The following is a 24,757-nucleotide window of genomic DNA, read 5'->3' as shown; positions in this document are numbered from 1 at the left end:
CCAACCATAGCATTTAGCCTTTTGTGTGTCATTCAGATCAAACATGAGAACTTTAGCTTCTCTTTCAGCTCATAAAGAGTTCCTCGGTTAAAAATCTACTGTTAAATAGTGGCTGGTGTGTGAGGGTTTCACATTTTACTATAATCAAACATTCACACCTCATAAAGTAGTATTTTCCGAATTTTGTAACATAAATGTTGACAGCACTTTTTCTCTTGCAGTATTGCAGGCAGCATGGCGGAGAGCTACGACACAGAGAGCGGCTTCGAAGACGCAGAGAGCTCCGACGTAGCTAACTCCGTTGTGCGCTTCATTAACCGATTCGTGGACAAAGTGTGTAACGAGAGCGGCGTAACCAACGAGCACCTAAAGGCCCTCCACACCATGATACCAGGTACGGAGGCACCGAGATGCATCACACCTAACTTGAGGGCAAAATCCTTCTCTTGTGTCCTCCATCTTTATGTCTTTGTCTCTTCTGTGCAGATATCGTTCAGATGCACATCGAGACGTTAGACGCAGTCCACAGGGAGAGTAAGAGACTGCCACCGATCCAAAAGGTAAACAAATCCTATTTTTACCTTCCACTGGACAAAGGCCATGCAGAACCCCAGGCAGCCCCGCCCACTCCCCTCTCCACCAATCCCAACACCTCAGACTCACAGTGTCACGGCAGGTACGTCTGTCCACCACAGACAGCACCGTGTGACTCACAGCACCCCAGAGCAGTGCATGCTGGGTGATTGCTCTCCCTTGTTGTGGTGTATGAGGCCATGCAGAGCCGAGTGCCTTCAGTCTGAAGGGTGCTGAAGACTTGTGAGTGGAACATGTTAATCCATATACACTTGTCCATTTTTCTGCTGTGCGGTTGCAGCTGGAGTGCGGACACATGTTGTGTAACAGATTAGGAAACAAGTCACCAAAGTAGTTATTCATTTCTTATCAGAGGTGGAGTTCCCTTGCAAGCTGTCCAGGCCTCCCTGGGGGACAGGAAGTGATGTAAGGGGCCAGAGGACATTTCATACTGTTCAGAAAAGCTCAGCAGGCCTCTTAGTCTGAAAATGCGAGTTCTTAGGATGCTACACACAACAGTCCCTATTTTTAAGAAATTTGAATTAAAATTCACATTGCATAAACACAGACAAATTAATATTAATTTATATTTTATTCTGTGTATTTGTGTTTTTATAGTTTGTAACATCATCTCTGCCAAGGTCCCACCAATTCACATGATGTTGTGTGTTATGCAACAATCATTTCAACATTCGCCTCTGTCTTTGTTTTTGGTCTGAATTTTCCAAACAGTGCAGCTCATCGAGCCAATAACCTCAGCATGGTTGTGACGCATGAGACTTTGTTGAGTGGAGTGTAATATATTAACTGTTGGGCTTCACAGTACTTCTGTTTTACTGTATATAAAAGTTGTAGTGCCACATTTAATTAATGCTGCTTGTTGCTGTATCATAGATACATGTTTTAGTGTAGACTGATGCAGTGGAACATCATGCAGTTTCATGCAGCAGCTTTTTTTTTTTTTAACTTACGAACCTTCAATACGAAACTGTGTCATCTTAAACACATGCTGCAAGTGGTGAGAAGTTTAGATAGATTTTTTTTCTTTTTAGTCAAATTTTGGCCTGAAGGGGTAAAACTATACAGTATTTCAAATTACAATCAGATGGTGACTTACAATCTCCAAGACTTGATGTCCTTCTCTCTGAGGACACCTAGGGTTTACAAGTGATAATTGCAGGTGTGACTTCGTCTTTAGTCATCACTCTTTTCATTGTTTGTTCTGCCATAGTAACTATTTACTCGCAGTGTTAGCTGGGGCCTGGAAAAGAACAAAGAAGAGCCAGAGTCGAGTCTGAGTCGAGTCATCATTACCCGAGTTTGAGTCAAGATCAAAGATTGCCTTAAGTTCTCTATTCTGGCACCTTCAAAGAGCTGATATACAAATCATCATAGACTGGGTCGAGTCACGAAAACTGGGCTTTGAGTCACACTCAAGTCTGAGTCCAGGACTTGAGTACTCTATCCATGTAGTGACTTAACATTTATTGAAATAAAAATCTTATTATCTTATTACATTATGACTTCATTAAAATTGTTATTTGTTTTGTTCATGTTTACTTTTCACCATCTATAATTGATGATTTTAGTGTATCGTGCTCCCTATTTATCCTGCTGGACCTAAATGTCTACACAAGCTTCCCACTGAAATATTAGTCAGACATCCTGATGAATTCTATAGCAAAATGGCAGCTTCATCCATTCATTGTGAAATACTGTAAGTCAGACTGTTGTTATATTGGGCTAAAAAATCTCCCTCCTCTCTTTGTGTTTGTGTGCAGCCCAAGCTGCTGAGGCCAACATTGCTGCCCGGTGAGGAGCTGGTGATGGACGGTATGCGGGTCCACTTGATCCCAGACGGCCGCGAGGAGGCCACGGGGCTGATGGGAGGTCCGCCTCTGCTGCCTGCTGAGGGCGCCATCTTCCTCACCACCTACAGGCTGATCTTTAAGGGCACGCCCACAGACCCACTGGGTGAGACATTATACATTAGAAGCTCCTCCCCTTCCGCCACAGTTTTTTTTGACAGGTTTGAGTCAGTTCTGTGGGTCCTCTAAACCCTGCTTTTTGTCTGCAGTGGGTGAGCAGGTAGTGACTCGCTCGTTCCCCATCGCCTCTCTGACCAAGGAGAAGAGGATCTCAGTCACTATACCCATGGACCAGTTTGTCCAGGAGGGGCTCCAGCTACGGTCCTGCACCTTCCAGGTACTCTCACTTCCTCACCCCTTACAACAAATACCAACTCCTTCCACTCTATCCTCAACTAGCCGTTTCTCTCTCTGTAGCTGATGAAGATTGCGTTTGACGAGGAGGTGGCATCAGACCTGGCCGAGGTTTTCAGGAAGCACATGCACAAGCTGCGCTATCCTCAGCACGTCCAGGGCACCTTCGCCTTCACTGTGGGTCAGTGCGGGAAGCTGGTGGTGGAGCACAAGACCAAGGACAAGAACCAGTCGCTCAAGTAAGGAACCATCTGTGCACAATGAATGGATTTGTCAGAGAAACTAAAGAAGACTTGTAGTTTTACCCTAAGGAGCCATCCATCAGCTGCACCGTCACTGACAGGCTGTAAAATCACTTCTAACATCCTGTGGGCCCATTACACAACCGTAACTCAGCCAGGTGGCACACATGATGATCCACATCTGTAATCAGCTGAATTTACTGCTGCCCCAGCTGTTGCATTCACACCTCGAGGTCAGGAATGTTCAGCCCATATTTCACCAGGCTAAAGGTCATCAGCAGTTACAGGCTCAGTTTTCTTTCAGGTGAACTACGGTACAGTTCATACAGGAAACACTGTGGATCAGCTACATTAACATACATGGCCAGTGGAAGGAGGGCGGCTGCAATACAACACAACCACATTAGCAACGAATGATGTCACAAGGTGCAAACCACAGTCCGACCGATATGGAATTTTTTAGACCGATAATGATTTCAGAGGGTAAAATCAATTGATAACGATATGGTGGCTGATATAGTAATTTTTTTTTAACTGGAATGAAAATAGAACCTTTTTTTATGGATTTAACACCACTCTGCAAATGTACCCAGAGAGCTACTTTATTCAACATAAAACTTTATGAAATCATATTTAACATTGTTATACATTTATTTACATTATACAAACAGTGTATTACACTGTCAGCCAGTTCTATAAATGATAACTGAGAAAATAAAGAATAAATAGGAAAATAGGAATAAAATAAAAAGCTAAATAAACATCATTACTGTTCAGTATCAGTCAATTGCTGACTATTTAAAAATAAAAATAAAAAAAAATGTATAGCTAACACCATTTCTAAATCATGCCAAGGTACATTTTCTGCATTATATATTGTGTAAAAAACAAAAAGTTATAACGGCACATATCGGACAGCATGCACACCGATACAGACAGGCTTTCGATGGGCCAATATCGGCCGATAATATCTGTCAACTGATATATCTGTCGGGCTCTAGTGAAAACCATAAAACACAACTTTGTTCTACAATAATAATATCATAGTTATAATAGTTATATAATCAAACCTTTTTTGAAATACATCTAAAATTTAAATCTCGTCAAATTAATTCATTACCATATTTATCTTGGACTTTATCAGAGTCCACATGTGACAGTGAAGCAGCCCCGCACCAGACAAATGTATCCTCATCACTTTCTCTTCCACTGCTTATGTGATTATCATAGATGGTATAATAACATACTAACTGTCATAACTAGACCTGTTGCTGACCTAAGAGGGATATGAGGCAGTGCGGCTTCTCTCTCACTTTGACCAGTAGAAAGGCGCTCCCTTGTGGTTAATTACAATCAAACAAGACTTTAAGTGAGGGGTGCTGTGCGAGGTTCACAGTGCCCTCTGAAAACGACAGCAGTCATGATAATGAAGGTTATAGTGATAGTTATTTCAGTGGTGTTATTTAAGTGTATTCCATTCAAATATTTGCATGCATATTTTGAAGCATCACATCAGAAAATCATGAAAGTGGCAAAATTGAATAAAATGTAATAAAAATGTGTGATTAAGTTCTAATGAAGCAAACCTTCATCTCCCATGACTGATCATCTCCAGATAAAAACCTGGCCAACACTAGCTGACATTAGAGGACAATGAAAAACCAAACCATTGAACCACATTCTTCGAGGTTCTCTCCTCTTTTCTCTCGTAGATTAGTAAAATGACCAAGGACACTTGTTTTGTTTCTGGTTTGCAACCTCTACTTCGTTTACTGGCAAATAACAACCCCAATACCAAAAAAATTGCGACACACTTTATAACATAAATAAAAACAGAATGCATCAAATTCAGAATGACTTACAAAATACAAAAGATTCCAGGTTTGAGCATTAAAAATAACAAAATGCAATCTGTTTTTAATTACCTTTTTTTCAGTGCCTAACTTTTTTGGAATTGGAGTTGTAAACGTAACCTACAGCAGCAGCATGTGATGAAACCATGCTGTAGCTCAGTTTTTTCCTCCCAAACCAGTTGATGGAAACCTGCTTATCCCATACTCTTTTTGCGACATTTCAGAAGTTCACCTAAAACTTGCTTGTATCGAATGGAAGCATGATTACTGCTCGTTCTATGTGCGTTTTAGCCATATTAGAAGAGAAGAAAAAACATACTAGTTAGTTTAAGGCTTGTTACTTGTTGCCACTGTGTCAGCGAAAAGACTCCAGAGAGAAGACGGATAACCTTTTTGGTAGATTACATTAATGTGGTAAAATCTCATTAAACTACACAAGATTGAGGCTGAACTATTTCAAGGGAAAATACCTTCCCAAAAGAGGACAAACTGTCAAACAAACACTATTCTTAGCTTATGTTACTGCAAACCTGCACCAAACACAAGCCACACAAGTACATGACACATGACAAGTAGTTGAGTTTGTAAACACCACCTGGCTCCCTGGTGATTTGGCTGCATGAACTGAAACAATGTCTGCAGCTAAAGAGAAAGGACTGAGAGTTTCCTCTGTTCTAAAGCCTCGCATGTTGTGTGATTAATGTGCTCGCACGTGTCGTCACCTCTGTCATGGCACAGTGTGAACATATGCTCTCAGGTCTGCTAATTCTCATATGAGTTTCTTGATGGTCTCAACACAATGTGCTTTTTAGTTTCCTGTCCGTCCTATTTGTGATTCGTCTCTTCTTTGATACAGGATTTATTAGGTCAGGTCAGATAATCCATATGGTGGCTGATATAGTGAATTGTTCAGCCAGAACAAAATTAGACATTTCTATGTGGATTTTGCAGATATGATTAAGTAAAGGTACTCAGAAAGCTGCTTTCTTTTTTTCTAATATTATTATACATGATACACACAGTGTATTGCATTTTCAGCCAATTTAGAAATTATAACTGAGAAATAAAAAATAACAATATAAAGAGCTAAGTAAACATCAGTAATGTATGTTCAGTGTCAGTCAATTGCTCCTAAAGAACAAATACACACCACACCATTTCTAAACCCCCCAAGAATAGTTTTCTGCCTAATATGTTGTGTAAGAAAAAGTGTAATATCGGCGTATAACGGACACCATATACGCTGATACCAATAGATGCCTTGATAGGCCAATATCAGCCAATAATATCGGTCAACCAATATATCGTCAAGCTCTACTCAATTAAGTCTCAGCAACCAACTCTCAATCTCCTCCCAACTGTGACCACACACACACACACACACACACACACACTTTGTTTTCTGGAGAATGAAAGGAGCATGAGAAAAGCCTATGAATAATGAATGAGTGGAAAATGTGGCAGCCGTTTTATCGGCCCTGTTGTTTCCATCTCTGCACTGTTGAAACATGTTCATTCAGACTGTGTCCATGTGACATGCTAAACCAGCGACACACCACTGAATTCATGGCTGTCCATTATGCGTCCAGTCAAGTCAGCTCATTGTCAGCTGGACTTGGACACTTTTTGAAATCTAAATGCACATTTGTGTGCTAAAAGGCCCAACAGGAAGTGGATGCCAAGTGACTTTGAATGGGATATAGTGTTGAACCATCACAGTGATGTATTTTTAAAACTTTTCTTTCTCTTTCCTTGTCTTTGCCAGGACACTTTCCAAAAACCTGGTGAAGACTGCCAAGAGGACCATCGGCAGGCAGTATGTGACCAGGAAGAAGTATGCTCCCCCCACCTGGGAGAACAGGAGCAGCTTCCAGTCAGAGCTGGATGAGGATGAAATCTCAGGTAACTCCCGTTTTCTGCTCTTTTAAGGACTTTTCGCATTATATGAAGTTGTGGAAATGATTGTTTTTCTGTCCTGTGTGCCTCCACAGTTTCAGAGGAAGTGGACCAGAGCTCCCTCACCCTCTCCTCCACCATCCGCTCGTCCGACAGACAGACCATGAGCAACGTTGTGGAGCGCGCCTGTTGCCGCGACTACCAGCGCTTAGGTCTGGGCACGCTCAGTAACAGCCTGACGCGTTCTAAAAACGAGCCTTTCAGGATTTCCACCGTCAACCGCATGTACACCGTCTGCAGGAGGTGATTGGAAGTGGAAGACAGAGAAACACAGTGAGGAGTATAGAAACAGTATCTCTTCATGTGTGTGTGTATGTGTGTGTGTTTCACAGCTACCCCGGCCTGCTGATTGTGCCTCAGAGCATCCCAGACTCGACCATCCAGAGAATCTGTCGCTGCTACCGGCAGAATCGCTTCCCTGTGGTTTGCTGGAGGAATTCACGAACTAAGGCCGTCCTGCTGCGCTCTGCAGGCCTCCACGCCAAGGGGGTGGTGGGCTTCTTCAAGTCCCCCAACGCCCCTGCTTCAGGTAAAAATAGCTTTTTGATCATTTATATAACATTGAACTTCTATATTACCAGGGAATGTTGCTAGTTGTTTTGTCTCCTGACGTTATGTCTGTTGACATTATTTTTTAAATGTGGCGTAAATCAGACTCCAGTGTGAACTGCTCACGGTCCTCAACTGACCCGCATGCGCAGAAGAACAGAAGTTAACACACAAAAAATCAGCCACATATTAGCAAAATGATTTTTGCCTGCAGTCTGAGCTAGGCTTGGGCTGATGGTCTATTGAATTAAAAATCAATGATGGTTTGAATCAGTTGGCAACACCTATCTAGCTGTTGATGCTTTGGTGTTTTTTTTTGGGCAGAAAAACACCATGGTGAATTTCAAGGTGTAGATATACCCCTTTCTTTTTTTTTTTTAAATGTATTTTTTTGGGCTTTTTCATGCCTTTAATGGACAGGATAGTTGAAGAGAGACAGGAAACAGGGGGCAGAGAGAGGGGAATGACATGCAGTAAAGGGCCGTCCGATGCGGGACTCGAACCGGGGCCAGCTGCAGCGAGGACTGTAGCCTCTACACATGGGGCGCCTGCGTAACCCACTACGCTACCGACCACCCCTCATATACCCCTTTCTAACTAAAGAACCGGCTCATGGCCAGGAAAACTGGTTCCAGAGCGGCACAAACTCTCTGCTGGTCTTGAACCACAAACTGCTTACGGCAGGGGCTGGGGGCGGGATTATCGTGACCAACAAAACAAACCAACTAAAACATTTATCATTCATTTTGTTTAACTGGAATGTCTGGGCTAGCCTACAACAAAGGCTAGCATCAACATCTTGTGTTCAGTGTTAATAATAACGTAATTGCCGTCCATAGCATTCAAGACGAGCAGCCAGGAGCAACATTTGTAGACGATGTAGTCCACCAACTTTAACCTTAAAGTTGGTGCTAGTGTTTCTAGGAAAGCGGAGACACTGACAGAGCTGAGGGGGCAGGGGGGATGATGGAGTTTTTCCACACAGTGACCTAACCCTAATCTGAATGTAGCCTTAGAGCTCCTCTAGTGGAGGAGGTCATGATGACAAGCTGTTACTTAATGATCAGGATACTACCTGGAAAGAATTAGAAAGAGAAAGTTATTTATGTGAAACATTTGTGTTTGTTGAAGTGTTTCTTCTGCTCTCTGCAGTGCCCTCCCAGGCCGACTCCACCAGTCTGGAGCAGGAGAAGTACCTGCAGGCCATCATCAGCTCCATGCCTTCTTACAGCGAGAACAGCGGCAGGAACACACTCAGCGGCTTCACCTCCACACACATGAGCACGTCCGGTGGGTGGACTGACACACTGACATGTCTCTGTCACTGGGACTGTGGGCTCACGCAGCTGATGCTCTCTTATGTCCACAGACTCCTCAGACAAGCTGAGGCAGCCCAAGATAGGCGCCCTGATGAAGCAGGTGATGGGCGCCAAGGAGGACGTCCCTGGAACCTTCAGCAGAGGAGGTGAGACACGTCCTTGTGTCCCCACGTTGTCCTTTACTGTCTCTGTTAGCTGCAGTTAGTCTGTTACAGTCCTGGTTTCAAAACAAAATGTCTGAATTGTGTTATAGTTTAGTTTGTTACTGAAACTGGGACTGGACCTGGAGGATGATGAATGAGTGAATGCATGAGTGTGTGTGTGTGTGTGTCTGTGTGTGTCTGTGTGTGTGTGTGTGTAACCATCCTCCATTGTGTGGCGTTGTTGGTTAACTGGCCGTCTCTGTCGTTTGACCTCAGCTCTGGGTCAAAGGGCGAAAGTCATCTCCCTCTCTCAGCCCAAAGTGTCTGGCAAGGCCAGGAACAGTCCTAGAGGTACAGTAGGCCACGCCCCCTCCCTCCACTTCCTGTCTAACCAATCAGATCTGTTTAACAGTAGTCCGTGTGTTTGCCGTGGTTCCTGATAGTGTGCTGTCTCTGCGGACTAATGGTCTGTTGTGAGTGCATGCTGCTGCTGCAGCTCTGCCGCCTGTCTGACGTCTTGTTTGTTGTTTCCACTTTGATTCTTCTCTCTGTTGAATGTCAGCAGCAATCAGAGTCCACTCTGTTTCACAGATCCTGTTTACACCTGGTTTTAAAATGCTTTTAGCTGAGACATATCGCAGGTCCAACTTCAGAACAGGTCATCTGTCAGTTTTACCCTAAATGACCCATATGAGTGTTTCACTGGTACAGAGCAGAGCGTTCTAACAATAGCACACATCATTATACAAAAACATAAGGATCGCTGTTTTATTGAATTTAGGCTACAAAACCCCTCTCTAGGTTTAGGGCCAAAATAGTTCCTGCTTAGGCGTTATAACAGACAGTTTAAAAAAGAAATAAATACATGTAAATGCCAGAAGTGAAGTAGTGACGAGGTCGACGTGACTAACAGAAGTGACATAGTGACAAAAACGCGATGCACGGAGGTTAAGTGATGTTTGAATCAGACCTTTTACTTTTGTTTTCACATGGGACAGGGTCACTCCTGGGTGGTTAATTCAACCCATCCACCTAGCCTCCCTCCTTTTGTGCTTTATACTCCACCTTGGCATCATTCATAATTACGACGGCCGCTAGATGGCGGGGGAGGACAGTATCAAACGTAACTACGGGTCGTATTAAGCTTGTACATACGACCTATTGGGTGGTTTTAAAGGGGAGGACAGTCTGGCGGTTCACTGCTGTGTCTATCACTCATCTCCAGTCGAGCATTTATGTTCTGATTTTGTTGCCGCCTACACCACTTCCACTAGAAGATCAGAGGGCCCAACATTAACTCTCACAAGTCCAGCTTAGAGGTCGTTTACGCCTGTATTTAGCACTGTCTACTTGTGATCTGACCTAGTGGAACACCCTAGAAAAATCCAAGCAGTAATTTGGTATTTGCAAAGTACCCCAGTATGTACAAATATTAAAATACAATGCGTGTACAAACTGCACTGGAGTAGGATAAATTGTGCATGACTGAAAATGGATTCTCTGGGTACCCACGAGTCTCCTTTTTACAATCATAAGGTCAGACATCAAGGGACAGATATATAAACGGCTCTGTCAGTTTTTCCTCGCCAAATTTAGCCTACTTTTAGCTTAACTTTGGGGCGTTATTTCCCCCCATTCTCGACAAGAAGTTATGACGTTGTTTTTTTTTTTACAGCCCCTGGAGAAAAAAAAAGGTGTCCGAGCCCACTATTGGGTCGATGGAGCGCTTCGGGATTAAAACCAAGTGTAAATGGGGTCATAATGTAGCTGTCACTGAGCTGGCCTGGGTCGTTTTCAGGCATTTCTGCCTTGTTTTCCAGCATGGCTGTTAGTAGCTGTGGACGTTCTACACATCAGTGTGTTTTAAAGGATCATTCCGGTTCTTTAATGGCTGTTTAACATGCAGAGGACTTCCACATTTCCTATTATAATTCTATGTTCATGTCATGGTCCTTTAAAGATTCTACTTTATGTGTGTGTGTGTGTGTGTGTGTGTGTGTGTGTGTGTTTATGGCAGGTAAATGGGGCAGTATCCGGGGCAGCGGGCGTCTAAGTGCCTACAACCCAGACGTGGGGACGCGGCTGGCAGGGAAAGAGTCTCCACAGCCCAACGGAGGGCCGAGCGAGGCGCTGTTCCTCCGCCAGCAGAAGGCCTACCTCTACATCATCGGAGACAAGGCCCAGCTCAAGGTAACCACTAAAGTTTATCAGTTTGAACACTGACTATATTGTGTTTGCACCGTTTTTAATTGAATATGTAAAAAAGTGTCTCAACTTCTTTGGATTGTGGTTGTAACTTGGATGTTGTTGTGTTCAGGGAGGGAAGCAGGACTCGTTCCAGCAGTGGGAGGTGGTTCCCATCGAGGTGTGTGACGTGCGGCAGGTGAAGAACAGCTTCAAGAAGCTGATGAAGGCGTGCGTGCCGAGCACCTCGACCGCAGACCCCAACATGAGCTTCCTGCGCTGCCTGGAGGACTCTGAGTGGATGGCTCTGGTTAGTGGGCTTCCTGCTTTGTGTGTGTGCGGGACTTTCTGTGTGCTGCAGTGTTACTGACCCTGTGTGTGTGTGTGTGTGTGTGTGTGTGTGTGTGTGTGTGTCTTTGTGTCTGTGTGTGCGTGTGCGTGCGTCTGTGTGTGTGTGTAGCTCCACAGGGTGCTGCAGGTGTCGGTGCTGGTGGTGGAGCTCCTGGATACGGGATCGTCGGTCATGGTCAGCCTGGAGGACGGCTGGGACGTCACCACACAGGTTTGACTGACACCCAGAAACGCTTTGACCGAAATGTGTTGTGTGAGCGAGGCTGACATACTGTGTGTGTGTGTGCAGGTGGTGTCTCTGGTGCAGCTGCTGTCTGATCCGTACTACCGTACGTTTGACGGCTTCCGGCTGCTGGTGGAGAAGGAGTGGCTGTCATTCGGACACAGGTTCAGCCACCGGGGAGCGCAGACGCTGGGCAGCCAGAGCAGCGGCTTCACCCCCGTCTTCCTGCAGTTCCTGGACTGTGTGCACCAGGTGGGTCTGCAGGGCGCCACGTCGCCTCTCTGCCTTTTACAGCTCCAATGCTGCTGTTTGGGGATATTGTAAAGCAGTGTTGATCCTTAAAAGGAGGACAGATAATAAGACAGAGCAGGAAAAATCCTAAAAACACAAAAAACTATTAAACAATTAGACCAATGCACACAAGACAATAGATGTGAATTTTTTTTAAAAGAAACAAAATGGCAAAAAAAAAAATGTAAAAGACTTAAAAGCTATATAAAAAAATTTAAATGAATATAAAACATATTATAAAAGTAATGGATAAAAGTCTAATAAAAATAAGTATAAAAATAATAGTTATTATATATATATATATATATATATATATATATATATACATATGTGTGTGTGTGTATATATATGTGTGTATATATGTATACATATGTGTATAAATATATATGTGTGTATGTGTATATATATATATATATATATATATATATATATATATAAATAAAATCAAAGACAAAAGTTAGAGAAAAAAACAGATGAGAAGACAAATAAAATCTGTAATAACAATAATACTATTAATAATAGGGTTAAATAGTGAAAAATAAAGGGTCTATACTGTTCAGAATCACATGAGCTGAAGATCAGAATCAGCCTAATAATACTGGTAGGTTTATTTAAAGATAGCACTTTGATTCATTAGTCCATGCAAAAGGATCTATAATGATATATCTGTGTTTTCCTCTTACTATATATATTCCTAATGCTCTGTGTGAGCGGCTTTCCTTCCTGTTTTGCTCATCAGTGACGTGTGTTCTGCGCTCTTATCACATGCAGGAAGTGGCCCTTCATTTAGCTTCAGTGGCCCCGGAGCTGTGACCCGGCAGTCTCTCTTAAATATTCTACTGTCAGATGAAGCATGTTGTGGTTTTTTCCGCTCTCCATTCAGCCTCTGTGCTCAATGAAAAATAGCACATTAATAAAGGACAGGAAGAGGGACAAGACGTACAAACACAAAGTTCCCTGTCGTTCTTGGAGCAGTACATGTTGAACCCAGCCCAAAGTGTACGACTTGGGAACCAAGTCCTCATCCCTTTTGTACAGACGTCTTGGAAGGCAAACAAGAATTTTATTTTGACAGGATAATTTTTCTATTGTTTTTTTTTTGTGTCATACAGTTATACAGAATAATGTCAACTTTTTGTGTTGGGTAAAGTTGGAAAGATATTCACAGATTGGTCGTTCCTGTGTCAATAAGTCACCAGAGGAACACTGTTTTCTATCCAACTGTTAGATAAACTGCAAGCTTCAAGCTGATTTTCATCAATGTCATAAAATAAGCAAAAATAAGCACAATATTTAAGGGTGTAGTACTAAAATCCCTCTGCACATATATGAGCTATCCTTGGTAGTAGCTGCTAAAACTGTTGTTTTGGGGAAATCTGCTTTTATGTAATTTATGTGAAGTTTTTAGACATATATTAGACATATTGAGGAAAATCAGGTCTACTTTACCCAACTCAAATAGTTGAGTTTATTCTCGACATTTACATTTTTTTCTTCAACATTGCATTTCAACTTTATTCTCATTATTTCAAGTGCATACTGGGTTTTTTTCCTCATCTCATTATTTTTTCTGTCCTGCCTGACCCTGATCATCTTCTGTAGTTCTAAAAAGGACTGAAAGCATCACAGATCAAATATTTTTCACCAGTTTTTATACATAATTTTTTTTCTCCACAAGCCTGAATTTTCTGTTCTTTTAAGCCCCAAAAAACAATGTAACCCTGAGCTGTGTCTCTGTCCTCCACCCTCAGATCCACCTCCAGTTCCCCATGGAGTTTGAGTTCAGTCAGTACTACCTGAAGTTCTTGGCCTACCACTATGTATCCAACCGCTTCCGCACATTCCTGCTTGACTCCGACTATGAACGCATCGAGCTGGGTAACAACTTTTCTGACTCACAGTCATAGATACAGTGTGTGTGTGTGTGTGTGTGTGTGTGTGTGTGTGTGTGTGTGTGTGTGTGTGTGTGTGTGTGTGTGTGTGTGTGTGTGTGTGTGTGTGTGTGTGTGTGTGTGTGTGTGTGTGTGTGTGTGTGTGTGTGTGTGTGTGTGTGTGTGTGTGTGTGTGTGTGTGTGTGTGTGTGTGTGTGTGTGTGCCATTCTGACAAGCCCTGTGTGTGTGCAGGAGTGCTATATGAGGAGAAAGGAGAGAGGAAAAGCGCTCAGGTGTGTAAGTCTGTGTGGGACTACATTGACAGACTCAACAAGAAAACACCCGTCTTCTACAACTACATGTTCTCTCCTGAAGACGACGAGGTGAGGACAAATGTTCACTTCCAAGTGCTGAAACAAAAGAGTCTCATCAGTTTGTCAGTTTAAAGTGAGTAATTGTGTTTTCCAGGTGCTGCGGCCGTACACCTTCAACTCCAACCTGAAGGTGTGGGACTTCTACATGGAGGAGACTCTGTCAGAGGGGCCCTCTTACGACTGGGAGCTGAGGGGCCGACAGGAGCGCGTGGCGGAGGAGACGCCGGAGAAGCCCGACAGCAGCGGGCCGAAATCGCAGCGGCGCATCGTGTGGCCGTGCTACGACAGCCTGAGCAAGGCGGTGCCCGACGCCATCACCAAGCTGCTGCAGGACCTGCAGAGCCTGGAGGCCGAGCTGGGACAGACGTCAGAGAAGTGGAAGGACACGTGGGATAAAATGAAGAACACACAGAGGGCCGAGGCCAAACTGGAAAGCAAGGTGAGATAGGAGTCTCTTTAAAAAAACCTCTCTGTGTGGTTTGGTAGCCTCACGTTAGACAATCGCTGGTGTGTCCCCGATTCAAGGCGGATCTCAACAGATTGTCCACCCAAACGCTGCTGTAGTGTGACGGGTTTACAGATCAGTGTTACCTACTGGATCACACTTAATATTTACAACTTGAACTCCTGTAGGCTGAAAGGAACAGTGATGGAATATTGAGCAGAAACCAGCTAACGGCTAGCTGAGTGGTAGAAAACACCCCAAATATATTCACTTTTTGATATAAAACCAAAAAAGCAGGATATCTTGTGATTTGAGTGATTGAAAACAGCATTCTGTCATATTTGCATGTAAAATGACTTTAACCCCTTGTCATTTGGACACAATATTGGGGGGGTTTTGGGCAGTGGATTTTTAGGGAGACAGCAGGTCAATAGTAGAACTGGTGTAAAACATCTGAAAGCTGGGAACCTGAAAACTAATTTGAAATGCAGCTCAGCAGTCATAGATCTGTTATAAAAATGACTAAATTTTATATATGAAGAGGAAACTTGTGGGTTCCTGTAGAGCCCCTTGTCATTTACATATCTTGTGGTTAGAGGGCCACTTTAAAAATCACCCTGTCCTCCTAAAATAGCCTAACTTTGTTGCATTCCCGACGTGATAATGTGGCATGGTTGGTACCAGTGTACTCTTAGATCTTCTAGGTTCATATGATGTCAATACCTTCTCTGTAGTCTCAAAACTGAGTCCACTAGAACCTCAGGAAGGGGTTTTACTTTTTTTATAGTGTCAAAGAGCGTCTGTTGACAGTGACTCCTCCAGTGACATCAGCACGCTGTTTACATAATAAAACACAGAGCTTTGACGTACATTCTCACAGTAATCAGCTGTGTCACTGTCGTCATGAATCAGTCTTTTATTTACTGAACACTGACTGACAGAAAGTTTAACATCAGATTTAAACATGGAGACAGATGGTGGGAAAGGTTGACATCTTGTGGTGATAAAGCAGAACACAGTTAAGAGTCGGGCTGCACCTAACAATTCTTTTACGCAAAATACATTTGGAAAACATGTAATTTATATTTCAATATTCTATTAGAGCATCCTCTCTCGAAAACAAACAAATATGAGCATTTTTTTCCAACAGTCTGAACTGGTAATCTGTGTTTTACAGTCCAATATAAAGTCTCTCCAAAATAAAATAAAGGCAAGAGCTTGTTCCATTCAAGTAAAATGAATGTCGTGCAGTGTAATCTACATTGGCAATCAAACAATATAATAATGAAAAACTAGAAAACAGTAAAAAGTAAAATTCAAGTCACTTTTATTACCAGTAACAAAGTCAGAGTCATCCTGCATTAAAAATTGTGAAATGTAAATAACATTTTAATTTTTATTCTAACAGAAATAATTATAACTATTATTTATTATTTGCAGTCTTAACTGGTAATCTTTGTTTTACAGTTCTGCATACATTTAAAAAAAAAAATTAAAGTGAAAGGGGGGGGGAAGCATCGTCCCGTGCTTTTTTGCCATTAATGTTCGTCATGTAAATCGACGTATTAACGCAACAGACAACGTTGATGTGTCACCCCTAGAACCTAGAAGATCCAAATCAAACACTGCGGACCATTTTGAAAGTAAACTTAAGATTTTAGTTTTGTACTTTGTTTAGTTTGGTACGTAAAGCAACTTGCAGAAAGCCGGAGATGATGAGACGCTCTCTCCTTCCTCCACACAGCCGTCGTTCTCCAGCTCCTTGCTGATGGCGTCCAACCTGAGCCACCAGCGGCGCTCTCAGGGCGTCTACCTGCAGGAGAGCGGCGTGGGGTCCTCCATCAACCTGGCTCTGGACGGCGAGGCCAGCGCCACCTCCACCCCCGTCGCCGGGCGACCCAGCACCAGCACGCTCTACAGCCAGTTCCAAAGCACGGAGAGCGAGAACAGGTCTGTATGACGAGCTGCAGAAAACACACACCTCATCAAGAAAGTTACACACCTAAATAAAGAATTATAGCTATGGAGTCGGACAAATCCTTTGTTTTCTCCCATCAGGAGTTTTGAAGGCATCCTGTATAAGAAAGGGGCTTTGTTGAAACCATGGAAACCACGGTGGTTTGTGCTGGATAAGACCAAACATCAGGTACAGGTCCTCCCCTCACGTTATGCTGTATTTCTTTTCTTTCATCCCTGTCTCCCTGTCCTGTCCACCTCTGTCATATTATATGTGTGTTTTAAGTATACGTTTGGACGGGTTGATGGCTAATTTCGTCGTCCTAGTACTTGTTAGTCTGTGCAGTGACAATTAGGCGATTCTGATCCAAGCCCACACATTGTTGGAAAACCTCTTGTCTCTAACCCTGCATGTCCGTCCCCAGCTGAGATACTACGAGACCAGGCAGGACAAGGACTGTAAGGGCGTGATCGAGCTGGCCGAAGTGGAGTCAGTCATCCCAGGAACGCCGACCATGGGCGCACCGAAAAACATCGAGGAGAAAGCCTTCTTTGATGTGAGATTATACTTTAAACTTTGGTAATATTCACGCATTATTCCGAGATGGTTCCCCCAGTACTAAGAGCTGTCGTTACACCACCAGATAAATAGGAACCTTACTGTTTTGTGGCACATCAATCAGTTCATGTGTTTATTTCTAATTAGCTGAGTCAGTAATAGATTTGATCTGGCTGCCAGCACGGTTATCATAGTTAACGAAAACTAGAATTGAAAAAACATTTTCGTTAACTGAAATAAAAATAAAAACTAGAGTTTTTTACAAAACGAAAACTAACTGAAACTGTGTTTTGTGGTTACAAAACTAACTAAAATTAACTGAAATATTAGTGAAAATGTCCTTCGTTTTCGTCTTTGTCAAATTTTTTTCATACATAAACCTTTTTGGTTGATATGAAATCTATTTTAATTTATTTGGGTTTATGACTTAATGAACTTATTGGGGCTGAGATGGATAAGACAAAGGAAATAAAGGCAACATTTATTGTGACTTTTTTGAATCTTGCACCCAAAAAAACCCATTACAAAAAACTAAAACTAACACTAAAACTAATAAAAACGAAACTAAAACTAAACATTTTGAAAAAATAAAAACTAATTAGAACTAGCAAACTCACTCTAAAAAGGAATTAAGACTAACTGAATTTGAAAACAAAAAATCACGAAATTAAAACTAAAACTAATGAAAAAACTATTATAAACTTGGCTGCCAGTGTTGGTGGCTTTCGCAGCAATTTGAGCACACAAATGGTTTTGTTCAACAAGTGGTCCAAAAATCCAAAATATAAAAACACATTTATCCATTTCAATGACTTTCTGATCCATTAATCAGTGAAATATTTTACACATCATATTAGTTAGTTTAAATTAAAGGACTGAAACTTGCATTTAAAGGAACACTTCATCCCAAAATGAGTTGTTAGAGCTTGTAACTGCACACAAGAAAAGTTTCAAAATTATTTCTGGATTCTCCATGTCAGATTCTGTTTTTGAGTGTTTTTTCACTTGAGTGCCATGGAGTTCCATGATAGTGGAGAGAAGGCTGAACCTTTTATTGAACAAGTTTTGCAAAAGTGTCACAAATTCACATCACTGATGGTATAAATAGGTTTGATGCAAAATGGCAAGTAAAAGCAAGTATTTTGCATTTCGTGTCATTTATTCAGCATGTCCTCCGTGTGTAAAGGTCTTTTTATAAGTGTGCTCAAATTGATAAATTATGTAATAATTCTAAATCTAAAGTTTTTTTTTATTTGGTAAGAAACAAATTATTTGCAGTTGACTCTGCTCGGTCAGTTCATCGCTGCTTGCAGCTTTAATTTATCTTGTTTTAAGAGTTAATTTCTTATTTTAAGCGTTCAACATGCTTATTTCTAGATGTAATAATCTTAATTTAAGAAATCTTGTCAAGTGAAATTATCTGTCCATGCAGCAAGATACTTTCCCTCAGATTTAGTGTTTTTATCTTGTTTTTAGACACACCCCTTTTTTGCAGCGTGGTCAACCACGTTTCTTTGCATGTTTATAACATTGTATTTCCGTGCAGACAGAATTAATGAACGTCTCTTCATGTCCTCTTTCAGCTCAAGACGACCAAACGAGTGTACAACTTCTGTGCAACGGACAGCTCCAACGCACAGCTGTGGATGGACAGTGTTCAGAGCTGCCTGTCAGACGCCTAGAGAGGAGGCGGGACTCTTTACGGAGCAATGCAACCAGGAACGAATGAGCAGCGCTGCGGCACCTGACGGACACCTCTGCCGGCCGATCCCAGCGGAACAGGGAGGGGGAAGGGGCCTTTCACCACTTAAGCTCTGTTCTGTTCGCTAGTGTTGAACTAATAACCTCGCGTCACGACGTTTCAGTGTCTTTGTTATAAAAAAGAGAAAAAAAAAGAAAAAAAAAAAGTCCCCGAAGAACCACTCGCTGTCGTCTCACCACGTAGCTGCAGCCTCTCACCCCGACAGTCTGACCACTATGTGCGCTGGATGTCTGCATACACAAAAACAATGCCTATTAATTGTTCTGTGAGGCGTCCTGCAGCTTGGACCAGCATGAAGATCTTTCCAGACCCTCCACCTGTAAACCGCACCCCGCTGTCCCTCGTACTAACCCCGCTCGCCCCTTAACACGCTCCGGGGAGGAATGACGGAGGAGCTGCAGTTGCACGCACAGGACCCGTCAGACTGCTTCGGAAAAAAGGATCTAAAAGATCGACTGGTGGGTTGACGGACCAAATCAACCCTGAGGAACACATGCTGACAGCAGACGCTCTTCCTTCCTGTCCTCAGAGGTCTCTGTTCACTGCCTGATGTAGCCCATTCGCAACGGTTCATGAAGGATTTCCTTTTTTTTGTTTTGTTTTTTTTTTCTCTCCAAAATCTCAAATTCTTACCCGAAAGAGATCAACGCTCATCAGGCGATGATGATATACTGTGAAAGCCATGAATCAGTCGCAGAGATCAAACTAGGAGAGCCAGTGGGAGATTGGAGTCTGTCAGGTATTGAGTGTGTCGGTGAACTGTCACTGAGAGTGTTTACAAAGTAGACAAAAGTTCCCTCACTAAGCTAAACTCTGCTCTTCACCTGTGTGTGTTTTTAATCAGTACAACCACTATTAACATTCAGATTTTTTTAAGGGATGCTGAAGGAAAAAGGAGGGATTTATTTTCTAGTGATATCTTTTAATAAAACTATCTATAGAAGGAGATCTGGAAGGTAGGAGATGAAGAGGAGAATGATATTATGGGATGCTTCGGACGGAGAGGCTACAGTCTTTAGAGAAGGACATTGACTCGCCACAGTGCTCCACGTGTCAGAAACTGGATGTTTGGTAAAGGAAAATTCAGATATTTTTCAATGTAGGTCTTATTCTCATGATTGTGTGCACCACTTTACAGGAATACACAAAATATATTTCAAATTGGACTGAAAGCAGACAGATTACCCCTTAGATTAGCTATTGTGGCTAACTGGATGCTAATTTCGTAATCAAAGGTGACCAGCTGGCATACCAAACCAGCTGCATGGTTAATGTGTGGTTATGGTTAATTAACAGGCAGCTGTTTGGATCCTACTGCAGTTAGCAACAATCGTAAGTCCAGGGGGCTACTTTCTATTTGTTGTGTTTGGACTCTTACGGCGTACTCACACAGGGCGCACGGTCAATTTTCACCTGCGTTAACTCGTGTTAGTTTGATTACAGGATCACATTTGTGTTATTTATGTTACTTGCGTAAGGCGTGACAGTAGCCGTGTTTCCATCAACAAATTTCAATGCGCATTTTGAAGATTCACTTAAGAAAAGCTTGATGAAAACACCAAAATTTGAAACAACTTTCGAAAATGCGCCAGAGTTTTTTTTTCTTAAAGTTCTGATGTAGCGAACATTTAACTCCTGACTGATCAGCTGTTTCTGCTCTGCCGGTCAAGACGAGTTGACAAAGAACAACTAGAAGTTGCCCAATTGAATTTAATTCCTGAAGACTTCTCTCCATTTTCCCTCATGGGTGGCCAAAATTGTCCGATTAGCAACCCTTTTTTTTAAATTATTTTTTCGCTCTCGCTCAATCTCTTCTTCTACTACTGTTTACTGACCGATTAGACCACAGCAACACATCACACTGCCATCTTCTGACCAAAATACGTTTTGTTCATTTGATCTAACCCAGTTGGTGGAAACGTCCCTAATTCGCATTTCCTTTAATGTGACATTTCAAAATTTCGCTTTGAAATTAGATTTGACTTTAATGGAAACATGGCTAGTAAACAAAGCCACCATCATCAACTGTGGCTGAAATAACCAGCAATGCTGCTTTGTACCAGTTTTGAAAGTCTAAGATACGTTGGAAAACCAAACTCTGTCACGTCTGGTTTAATAATATCATCCGGAGGTGCACACAGCTCAGTGATTTTCACCATCGAACTGTGTCTGTTATGTAGCCAAATTAAACCAATTTACCTGTGATTTAATCGCAATAAACATAAGTATGCCGAAATAACTGCAATATGATGCCGATGTGTAAAAAGTCTGAATTCCTGCTTTGTCAGGGCTGTGAGCAGCACGACAAGCAAACAACTCTTCAAATGCTTGTTTTTTGAATGGAAACAAGCATTTCAGTTGATCAATCCGAGCTATGCAGTGCAGGAGAAGCTAAATGCTGACAGGCGTCATGCAAAGTTTACATTTTTTAGCTTGCATGAATACACTAAGATGTTAATATTGTGTTTTGCCGCGCTAGTGTAAATTTTACATCTTTGCACTGACTTTGTAATTGCACCGCATGAATAAATTGGCATCGCCATGGTGTAAACACGCCATTAGACAAGTGTGAGAAATGATTTGTGGCAAATTCAGGTTAATTTGGAACACTGCAGGAGGGTCCACTGCTTAAGAAAATCTCAGAAGAAAATGTTCAGAATTTTTAGTGCATAAAGTTTTATTTTGCTTCATATGTAGGAGAATTTCCTGAACTGTTCGTCATAATGGAAATAAGACTGGTTGAAAAACAGCAGAATTTTCCTCTAAGGATGCTGGGACATGGAAAGTCATCTAAACGTGTGTGTGTGTGTGTGTGTGTGTGTGCGTGCTGGTGACATATACTAGACACCATCACATTCACTTGTGCTCAGTGTGTCACAGGACTGAAGCTGTTCACTCTCACTTCCTGTTTCAGAAGCATCAACGGTCCACTGTTCCCTTCAGTGCTGCAGCGTGTACATAGAGCAGGCTACATCTGTTAGAGAGTCGTAGAGACACAGTACGTTTAGCTGGAAGGTTTCAAACATCAAGTCACTTTTTATTTTATGTCAACGGTTTATCGGACTGCCCCCCCCTCACCTCTGTCCTCCACACACAACCACTCTGACCCACACGTGTTAACTCAAACCCTGCTATGTAAAATACGGTTCTACTGCTGTCTTTGTTGAACTTAAAATTTGAAATTGTAGATTTTTTTTGTGTCTAATAACTCCTTTGTATATACTACTCCAGATTTGTATGTAACGTTTATGGTAGTAATTTATTTAACTTGTCTCATCAGTAAGAAAGTTCCTGAAGCACCACTTTATTTTTAAATTAGGAATTCAATGTGCCATTTGTTTATTTCTGTATTAATGTGACTAATGCTTTTTTTTTTTTTTTTTTTTTTGAAAAATGTACAAGTAAACCCTCAATGTCTTTTTTTGTTTTGTTTTGTAAACACGGTTGTCCTTACACAATACCAACCAATTAATGCAAGAGTGGAAATTGTGTGTTAGTGGAAGAGGAAGCCTCTGGGTTGCTTTTTACAAGCTGGTTGGATTTGACTGTTGCTCGCTCACAGTGATGGGATGTTCTGGATGTAGCTTCCAGTCACAATAAACGTCAGACAATACGTTTTCTGGTGCTGGGTTCTGCTGCTACTGTAGCTTCACGTCTCCTGTATGGTTCATTAGATAGTCAGTGACGAGAAGGGAACAAGTTGGTGTAATCCACTGAAGAATATTGATCATGTCAATTGTTCATTGAAAACGCACAGTCTACTCAAAAATAGTTTAGTAGTTTTTATACATTTGCTGTTTTATTTTCCAAAATGGAAATGCTGTTCTTGACACCAGCTGTATTTTGCTACAAGGATTTTAATTTGTCCCCTTTGTTAAAAATGTTCACTGAGTTAATAAATCAAGTGAAAAGTAGGGTAATTTTCTCATAGGCTTCTATACAATCTGACTTCGTTTTGAAGCCTGTGGAGTCTCCCCCTGCTGGCCATTAGAAATGATGCAGGTTTAAGGCACTTCTGAATTGGCTTCTTTTCATAAAGCTACATGAACGTCGTCTTCTCGTCATTCAGCTGACTGAGATTTTGGATGCTACCCAACATAAAAATAAAAAACATTTAAGAAACTTTTTGGGGGATTTTTGCTTGAAAACAAACAACTGTAATTGATTAGCAATAGGTCATCAAAATAAGGAAAATCAGCTGGTGTCAGGTTGCTCTTTAAAGGTCCAATGAACTGAAACCCCTCCCCTCTTTATATAAGCGTGTCGGAGAACCTATAGAGGCCTTTAGGTGCCATTAGTGCCACCAAATTCAAACTGCCACTCCAACATAAAAATGCAAACAGGAAGTAAGTTGGCATTTTAGCCGTATGGTCTATCCTCTCAAACTCGATGAGGACTTTAAATGGGTTTTTGTTAGATACCTACAACATAAAACACATTAGCAAATTCCCCCACTTGCTAATTTTTAAGTTTTTACATGTCGGTTGCTAACACAAGTGGTTGTCAGGGACATTAAACACTAGTCCACCTTACAGCCTCTCGTCATGTTTTTCAGTGCTCTTTAAGGCAAAGATAATAAACAATTAATTAGGTTTCACTAGCGTGTCAAAACTGCTGTTTAGCTACTCTGAGACTGTCTGAGGCATAACACTAGTGATGTTAAAGTCATGCAACCATGGTGTAGTTCACCATAGCATAACGTTAGCTTCTTACTTCTGTCGGCTGAATTAACATTTCAAACATAACAAAAGTGGTGTTCATTTGTGAAGAATATCCTGCTGAACAAAACATGTAAGCATCAGAAATGTGTGTTTGCCACAACGTTTATTTTCTGCAATGATCCAAAATCCAATGCAAAAATCCCGTAGGTGAATTCTCAATAGACTCCATGGCGATGCTACTTCCGGGTTGGCCCACAAAAATACATAATTTCGTGTCCTCTCTATAAGGGCTCTTTCTAAGCTAACGAAACATAGTCTCAGGTGATTGGACAGTAATGAAAACATAACTAACTGTATTTCTGCCAATAGATTCCCCTAAATCCTAGAAACTTCTATTTTAAACTAAAAACAATTACAGCCAACAACTAGGAGCAGCATTAGTCTATTCTCACTAAATATTTAATGGCCTCCTGTTTTTTTCTGTTGCAATTCCTCGCCAATAGCTGCCTGATCCATTGCATTAATAAGCTTGATAACAATGTTAACACCATGATGTGGAGCTAAAGTATCTTGTGGGGTTTTAACTGCCGGCTGATCGACTGAATCACTGCTGTGTTGGTTATTACAGACTTCAGCATCCATAAACCATCATGATCATACATCGTTAAGTTTCAGGTGACCTTGTGCATCTTAAAATAATCTTCCCCTGAAGAACAGATGGAGCAAAGTGACAGCAGGAACCACTGCAGCAGCCAGAACCCGCCTGTGGGAACACTCGGTGTCCTTGTGTTCTGACTGCAGTCTGCATCCAGTCAGACCCAGAGCATCTTTTCACTCATCTCTCTCCGTGGTAACGCTCTATAGCAGCTCCATTAACCACAACATGACATAATCCTTTTTATTTATTTTTCTTTATTTTTATTTTTTTTTTTATTAGAAATGACTCTGAGCCGGGTTATGTTGTCAATCATGTCAATATAGTTTTTAGAATCCAAATAAAAACTGTGGGTTTAAATGTTCATCTGTGTTGTGTGTATTGACTATTTAGTAACAAACCACATTCATTTTTTTATTTTTCTAGAGGTTCCTAAAATATATAGCTTGTGGTGGAAAAAGTAGTAATACCACACTGTAAAAAACTCCACAAGTTAAAGTCCTGTATTTAAAACTTAATTTAACTTAAGTAAAAGTACAAAAGCTTGTTGCACAGAATAGCCTCATT

At 41.7% G+C, this 24,757-nt stretch overlaps 1 protein-coding gene across 4 annotated transcripts in view; it reads left to right on the top strand.

Moving 5' to 3' along the window:
* Positions 1-22,487, top strand: part of sbf1 (SET binding factor 1) — a 73,731-nt gene extending 51,244 nt beyond the window's left edge. For 3 of the 4 annotated variants that reach the window (XM_059325427.1, XM_059325426.1, XM_059325424.1), the window contains 22 exons: positions 222-394; positions 487-560; positions 2,355-2,547; positions 2,651-2,778; positions 2,859-3,034; positions 6,656-6,792; positions 6,882-7,089; positions 7,179-7,375; positions 8,548-8,685; positions 8,765-8,860; positions 9,134-9,208; positions 10,875-11,047; positions 11,175-11,351; positions 11,502-11,603; positions 11,682-11,867; positions 13,658-13,784; positions 14,031-14,161; positions 14,247-14,591; positions 16,342-16,547; positions 16,656-16,743; positions 16,979-17,110; positions 18,696-22,487. In XM_059325427.1, coding sequence (XP_059181410.1) covers positions 222-394; positions 487-560; positions 2,355-2,547; positions 2,651-2,778; positions 2,859-3,034; positions 6,656-6,792; positions 6,882-7,089; positions 7,179-7,375; positions 8,548-8,685; positions 8,765-8,860; positions 9,134-9,208; positions 10,875-11,047; positions 11,175-11,351; positions 11,502-11,603; positions 11,682-11,867; positions 13,658-13,784; positions 14,031-14,161; positions 14,247-14,591; positions 16,342-16,547; positions 16,656-16,743; positions 16,979-17,110; positions 18,696-18,794 — 3,361 coding nt within the window. In that variant the 3' untranslated portion in view covers positions 18,795-22,487. The remainder of the gene's footprint in view (positions 1-221; positions 395-486; positions 561-2,354; positions 2,548-2,650; positions 2,779-2,858; positions 3,035-6,655; positions 6,793-6,881; positions 7,090-7,178; positions 7,376-8,547; positions 8,686-8,764; positions 8,861-9,133; positions 9,209-10,874; positions 11,048-11,174; positions 11,352-11,501; positions 11,604-11,681; positions 11,868-13,657; positions 13,785-14,030; positions 14,162-14,246; positions 14,592-16,341; positions 16,548-16,655; positions 16,744-16,978; positions 17,111-18,695) is intronic. The other variant, XM_059325425.1, reaches the window with a different exon arrangement.
* The last annotated feature ends 2,270 nt before the right edge of the window (positions 22,488-24,757 follow it).

Source organism: Centropristis striata, chromosome 22 (assembly GCF_030273125.1).
Source record: "Centropristis striata isolate RG_2023a ecotype Rhode Island chromosome 22, C.striata_1.0, whole genome shotgun sequence".
In the NCBI taxonomy this organism is placed as follows: domain Eukaryota; kingdom Metazoa; phylum Chordata; class Actinopteri; order Perciformes; family Serranidae; genus Centropristis; species Centropristis striata.
Note: the sequence above shows the minus strand (reverse complement) of the source record. Positions and strands in the feature narration are given on the sequence as shown.